At 39.7% G+C, this 7,683-nt stretch overlaps 1 protein-coding gene across 2 annotated transcripts in view; it reads left to right on the forward strand.

The window, feature by feature from the left end:
• Positions 1-6,315, forward strand: part of LOC106870103 (zinc finger protein 672) — a 13,243-nt gene extending 6,928 nt beyond the window's left edge. For both annotated transcript variants that reach the window (XM_014916088.2, XM_014916089.2), the window contains exon 2: positions 4,121-6,315. In XM_014916088.2, coding sequence (XP_014771574.1) covers positions 5,036-6,238 — 1,203 coding nt within the window. In that variant the 5' untranslated portion in view covers positions 4,121-5,035 and the 3' untranslated portion in view covers positions 6,239-6,315. The remainder of the gene's footprint in view (positions 1-4,120) is intronic.
• The last annotated feature ends 1,368 nt before the right edge of the window (positions 6,316-7,683 follow it).

Consider the following 7,683-nt stretch of genomic DNA (forward strand, 5'->3'; position numbering starts at 1 on the left):
CTCGGTCAGTAGTCATCGCCTCGGTGAGGCCCAATGTACGAAGGTCTTGCCTCACCACCTCAGCCCAGGTCTTCCTGGGCCTATTCGCTGCTTTCTTCCAAGGAATCTAGTGCTTTTGGCATAAATTTTTCTTGGGGCTGCCAGATTGGAGCAGCCTCGAGTATAACCAGCCGAAACTGCAAAGATAATCTGGAAGTCAACTGACGAAAGGAAACTCCGAATGACCCGTCCTTGTTTTTTCTTGTCCCTTTTTTGTATCATCTAACTGTCTGGATGTTTTGTGTTCTTGTCCCATTTTTTTGTATTCTTTTACATATATATATAAAAGATATATATATGTATGTAGTGAAATTCCAGGCCTCTAAATCTTTGACTCTCCTCCCAGTCACACCTTCCATTGCTATTCTTAAACTTGCCTTCAAGGAATATCATTTTAACACACACACACACACACACATACACATACATATACACACACACACACACACACACACACATACTCACACGTACATGCCCATGTGTGTCAGGGGTTATGACCGAATGCTACAAGGCATTAAGGCCCACACTTCATCAGATTGGTTTTTTTTTTTAAATTTTTTTTCCTAGTTATTCTTTTTTTTTAAACATCCGGATATTAAAATTATCATTATCATAATTATTTAAAACATCAAAATTTCTGTTGTTGTTGTTGTTATCAATATTATTATCATAAACATTATCACTGTCATCGTTATCATCATCATCATTATTGTCTGTCATTATGATAGGTTTTTGAGGCATTGATTATCACCACCACCACCACCACCACCACCACCATCATCATCATCAAAATCATCATCACCACCACCACCATTATCATCATCATCATCATCATCATCAAAATATTTATAATTATCACCATCACCACCACCATCATTATCATTATCATCAAAGTTGTTGCCATCATCATCACCACCACTACTATCAAATCATCATTGTAATGTTTTACATCATTGTTGTTATAAATTCCGTAAACCGAGGTGGACTTGGGTCACAGAACCTTCTTCCATAATGTGTGTGTGTGTGTATGATCTCTGTTTATATGTATATGTGTAAGTAGCTTGCTTAGCAACCACATGGTTCTGGGTTCATTCCCACTGTGTGGCACCTTAGGCAAGTGTCTTCTACTATAGCTTCGGGCTGACCAAAGCCTTGTGAGTGGATTTGCTTGACGGAAACTGAAAGAAGCCCGTCGTATATGTATACGTGTGTGTGTGTTTATGTTCCTGCAACTTAGTAGTTCAGCAAAAGAGCCCGTTGGAATGAGTACAAGGCTTACAAAGAACAAGTTCTGGGGTTGATTTGTCTGACTAAAAGGCGGTGCTCCAGCATGGCCACAGTCAAATGACTGAAACAAATAAAAGAATAAAAGAATAAAAGAATATGAGTGATTGCATGTTTGCCTACATGTGTGTATGCTCATATATATGCATATAAGCATGAGTAAAGAGTGTGTGTGTGTGTGTGTGTGTCTTTTCTCTTCTGTAATGTATTCTTCATTCAACAATTTGAAGCAAACAACATTCTCATCATACCAGCGTCCACACCTCACTCAAAACAGCAGCTCAGATTGGCATTCCCATCGTATATATTACACACACACAGATATGCAGGTGTGGTTGAAAAACTTGCTCCCCAACCTTGTAGTCTTGGCTTTCACCCCACTGTGTGGCATCTTGGGCAAGTGTCTTCTGCCGTAGTTTGGAACCAACCAAAGCCTTCGGAATGGATTTGGTAGACAGGAACTGAAAAGAGACCATCACATGTGTGTGTGTGTGTGTGTGTTTGTGTGTATATATACACACACACACACATAGGCAGGGGTGCTGAAAAGTTCCTAGTTTTGAGGTTATCACAAAGGCTTGAGTGGGAAGCCCAACCTTCTGAGTTCTTTTGCAGGGCTTAGAAAAACTGAAGGGCCACAGCAATAAGTGTGTGAACCTGAGAGGGGAATATGTTGGATAAACCATAATTAAGTGATCCTCCTGTATTTTGTTTTGTGCAAAACCAGGAACTCCTCAGCACTCCCTCGTAAATATATAAAGTGTTTGAAATGGAAAGAACCACAGTTAGAGGATCGAGTGGCTTTTCCAGGAATGCTTCTGTTGCATTCCAGAAGGGTTCATCACTCTCTCTCTCTCTCTCTCTCTAATGTATTTTCCATGAATACAACAGAAATAGTTTTGTAAAAATTACTTAAACTGAAAAGAACAAAGATCCTTCATGAGCCATAGATTCTGTGGCACATATATCCCCCCACCCCCGCCGCCTCGACTGGAGCTATGTAAAACGAAGTGGTTTGCTTTAGAGAACACAGCACATCGCTCAGTCCAAGGATTGAAACCATAACCTTGCAATCATGAGAGCAACACCATAACCACGAAGCCAAGTGCCTCCACTGAAAGTCATACAAACATGTGAAATAATATACATATACTGTGTGGTAAGTAGCTTGCTGACCAACCACATGGTTCTGGGTTCAGTCTCACTCCATGGCACCTCGGGCAAGTGTCTTCTACTATAGTGAGAAGACCGTCGAAAGGATGCTTGAGGGCCGCGATCGAGAACCGTTGGTATAAACTCTACAACGATACTTTAAAACAATTCCCATTCCACGATGTAAACAAGTGGCTGGAATTAAAAAGACAAAACATGTAGGAGGGGAGATAATTCGCTGTATAAAGAGTTACTGCCCTTGATTTTATTTTGCTGATTCTTATGAAACGTATTTTCGACAAATGTCTGGTTGAACACAACAAACATTCGTACATCTTTGGTACAAAAAAAAAACATATATATCTGCCGGGAGGCTGTCTCAGGGCAGGGAAAGATGTAGAAAGAAGAGGACGCTGCCATCATTTTCTATTGTCAGTTGTCGTTATTGATGACGACGATGATGATGATGATGCTTGGCCTCGGGAAGGGCATCCAGCCATAGAAACCATGCCAAATTGGACTAGAGTCTGGTGCAGCCCCTCGGCTTACCATCCCTGGTCAAACTATCCAACCCATGCCAGCACGGACAAATGGATGCTAAATGATGATGATGATGATGATGAATTGATGATGATGATGATGATGATGATGATGAATTGATGATGATGATGATATGTGGGAATTGAAACTGTGGCTGTAACTTTATTTTATTGTTAAAGACTTTAATGTGAATGTATTTGTGTCTGTGTTTCTTCTTTTTCTCTTAACAAAGGTCTGGTATCCAAAATGTCAACAATCTTTCCCTTGTTTTTATATGTTTACATTGTTTACGTTATTTACATTTGACGGATCTTTGTCCTCATCTTGTTTGTTGTTAAACACAACCTTTCGGCTGATATACCCTCCAGCCTTCATCAGGTGTCTTGGGGAAATGTCGAACCTGGGTTCTCATTCCTAAGGTATTTTTTGATGATGATGGTGATGGTGATGATGATGATGTTGTTGTTGTTGTTGTTGTTCAGGTCACTGCCTGGAATCGAACTCGAAATCTTGAGGTTAGTAGCCCGCGCTCTTAACCACTACGCCATATACTCATGGGCATGTAAAAGCACCCATATGCCTACAGGCATATGGTGTAGTGATTAACAGCATGGGCTACTAACACCAAGATTCCGAGTTCGATTCCAGGCAGTGACCTGAATAATGATAATAATAATAATCCTTTCTACTATGGGAACAAGGCCTGAAATTTTTGGGGAGGGAGGGCCAGTTGGTTGGATCAACTCTAGTATGCAACTGGTACTTATTTTATCGACCCTGAAAGAAGGAAAGGCAAAGTTACCCTCAGTGGAATTTGAACTCGGAATATTAAAGATGGGCAAAATACTGCTAAGCATTTTGCCCGGCGTGCTAACGTTTCAGCCATCTTGGCACCTTGATGATGATGATGATAATAATAATAATAATAATAATAATAATAATAATAATAATAATAACAACATAATATAAATGTCAAATGTTTTGGTGCGTGACTTTTGGCCCAGCTTTGTGTGTGTGTGTGTGTGTGTGTGTGTGTGTGTGTTTGCTGTATATATATGTATTCCCATTTTAATGTAATATATTTGTTTCTTTGTTTCTATTCCAGAAAGTTTGCAGTGGTCAGAATATGTGGACAAAAAACACTCTGGGGCCATGTCTGTAGAATCTGGTTGTGGTCACCACAGCCCCTTGTTATTCCGCACCTCGTTACCTTCTTACTTTGCTCTTATTTATAATAACGAACTTTTACATTCAGATTATTTGCAGTAATTGTTACAAATGTGAAGGATTTCTTCCTCATCACACTTCTTAAAATGCAAAGCAACTGCAACAACAACAACAACAACAACGACTACAAAACCAACAACAACGACAACAACAAGAAGAAGAGGTTTGCCATATTTTAGATGTAGCTGGACTTTGTGATAGCAGAGCTAAATCTGGAAAAGTATTTTGATTCTGTTTGGTAATTCTGAGAACATTCTAGACGAATGCCTGCTCAAGTTCTCTCTGTTGTTTGTAGGATTGCTGAAAGTTTTTTGAAGAGACAGGGAAACATAGGAACTTGGAACTTGGAAGTCATACAAGGAAGGTACCATTCTTCATTGTTTTGTTATGATTCCTGGTAAAGTTATCAGGAGATGAGATGACTTTTCGTTTCTGTAACTCACAACATGGGAACCAATTGCCATGACCCATGTGAAACTTTGTTATAATAATATTAATATAGAAATAATATCGAAATAATATAGAAATAATATCAAAATTTAACTTGAAGTTACAGGGAAAGCTGAAAGTCTTGTTTAAGGATACAACACGGCACCAGTAGCTTATCTCTTAAGTAAGAATCTGAAATAAGGTTCCAGTTAAATTTCAATAAAGATTTTACCATTTTTGATAGTGGAAACTTCAAGAATTTTAATAAATTGGAGAAAAATTTCTTTAATTTTTTTTCTCTTTTAATTGTTTTGGAAATTTTAATTTCCATATTTGTAATTAGGATTTTTCAAAGAACAGAAAAATGAATGAAAAAAATGAATTATCGGAGCAGAGTTGTTCTTTGTTTGGTTCGGCGAATTGCGAACTGAAGACTATTGACAGCGTCTCATACAGCAGCATCTTCGAGCAACACAAATACTTGACTGACCAACAACAGGACAAATGTGTTGACCAGTGCAACTTCAAGACGACTCCAGCCAGCCATGCCGCTTTCAAACTGGTGCGCAGTAACCCAGAGCCAAGCATAAAAGTGAGTCCGCCAACCCTGACTACACCACAACCACCTCCACCTCCACCTACAATAACAACAGCAACAACAACAACAGCAGCAGCAGCAGCAGCAGCAGCAGCAACAAGACCAACATCGACAGCAATGACAACTATAACGACAGAAGCAGCACCAACTGCAGCAGCAATTAATCTCAATGTTAATCAAATTAGTAAAAACAGGAACGGTCTTGATTCTAAGACTAAAAACCTGTCTCAACCCACGAATAAAAAGACATTTCAGTGTGAGACGTGTTTGAAACAGTTTGCGCAGAGGCATTACCTGGTCATTCATAGTCGGTCGCACACCGGTGAGAAACCTTTCCAGTGCAGCTTTTGTACGCAGAAGTTTGCACGCCGCGACACTCTGCAGGTCCATAAAAGAACACACACGGGCGAGAAACCGTTTCACTGTGATCTCTGCCCAAAACAGTTTGCACAAAAGGACAAAATGCAGATACACCGCCGAATTCACACCGGCGAGAAGCCGTACAAGTGTCATGTGTGTTTGAAACCGTTTTCGCAGAAAAGCACACTGCGGGTGCACCTCCGGTGCCACTTCGGAGAGAAACCATACGCGTGTGACATCTGTGCCAAACAGTTTCCTGTACGAGACAAACTCCGGAAGCATTCCATTACCCACACGCGAGAGAAGCCTTACCCATGCAACATCTGTCTGCAGAAGTTCGCTCGCAGGGACACGATGGAACGACATAAAAAGAAACACACCAAGAAGGTGTTTGTCTCCAGTACAGCAACAGCAACAACAACAACCACAACAGCAACAACAACGTCAACAGCAGCTGCAGCAGCCGCGGCGGCGGCGGCAGCAGCAGCAGCAGCAGCAGCAACGACAATAGCAACAACAAACTCAACCGGTCACACAGTATGTACCACAGCCGGCTCTAACACGCTGCACCGACCTCAGCAAACACCAGCATGTTGTATGAATTGGTGAGGTGGCCATCTGTGGAAAGGATATATACTTCACAAGGCGGCACACAGATATGACAAATAAAAGATTTAACACATCTATCTTATTGTTTGTCTTTTTATTTCTCTTCCTCTTTATTTCCTTCCAAAACATTTCCACTTTCGATGTCTCTACTTATTCTCACCATTCCTGGACATATTTTTAATGAAACACATTGTCTCTATCTTGAAGTCCTTTCACTCTGTCTGAGAGTTTATCCCACTCCATATAAAATCTGCAGCCATGGATATTGATGTGACTGACAGAATATTCTGTCAAACTGAAATTTAGTGAAATAATTAACTTTAGTCATTAAGTTGGTGCTTGGAACAACAACAACAACAATAATAACAATTTAGTATTTTTTGAAAAGAGGTGATTAATTAATATGATTGACCCCAGTGTGTAACTGGTACTTTATTGACTCTACAAGAATGAAAGACAAAGTTGATCTCAATCAGATTTGAAATGCGAACATAAAGAGCTGCAAGACTGTACTTTGGTCTCTTCAGGAATATCTTTGATTAAAGGGTTACTCAGTCGGGGCTGTCCTGGGGCTAAACAACAGCTATAGACCCTACACAAAGATTTCTTACATCGTTACAAAGTCACAAATTTATAAACAATGGAATTCAATTGTCACTGAGACTGTCTTTGTGTCTCTGTCTGTTTCTCTCCCCCAGATGAAGGGCAAGGAGTCCAAAATGCTTGGTTCTTTTCATTCCTTACACTAATTAAGCCAACACAGCTCTTCTGTAGAGCAATTTTTGCAGTAAGCCAATTTTAACCCAAGATTACAGACTTTCGCTATCAAATTAATTTAATTGTTCCTAGTATATCTCTGCTATTTCAATAACAGGATATCGAGTTGACCCCTGTCTAGTATGTTAATTAAACACCAATGTAAACTCAAGTTGATCTTCCGTCCACGCCCTACACATAGCAAAAATCCAATGCCCTAAGCATCCCCCCCTCCACTATGGTTCTCTCGTGGTTGGGCTGAAACTGTTCTGACAAAAGCAAAGGCCTACAGCATCTAGTGAAACCCAGCTCTCACCAAAACTGAACAGTGTTTATTCAGCGACACATTTGCAAGATCATTATCTAGTCTCTGGCTTTAAACATTCTAAAGCTCTCAAGTTATCCTATCTTCAAAGCTTCTCACAGGTTGTAGGAAATGTCATCAAAAACATTTTTGCCGTAAGAAAATTCACCATAAGAAATTTCATTTTAAATGACCTCCTCATGTTTTTTTAATGTTTGACGCTCAATAAAGACTTGTCTATTTAATGCTTTTGATAAAACCTTTCATTATTCTTTTTTTTTTATCATATTTTTAAAGGACACGTTTTACCATTGTTCCTATGGAGAATATGTCTTACGGTGAATTTTCTGGACGCGTTTCACACATTATTCAGCTCCCAGGTAAT

Source organism: Octopus bimaculoides, chromosome 14 (assembly GCF_001194135.2).
Source record: "Octopus bimaculoides isolate UCB-OBI-ISO-001 chromosome 14, ASM119413v2, whole genome shotgun sequence".
Lineage (NCBI taxonomy): Eukaryota > Metazoa > Mollusca > Cephalopoda > Octopoda > Octopodidae > Octopus > Octopus bimaculoides.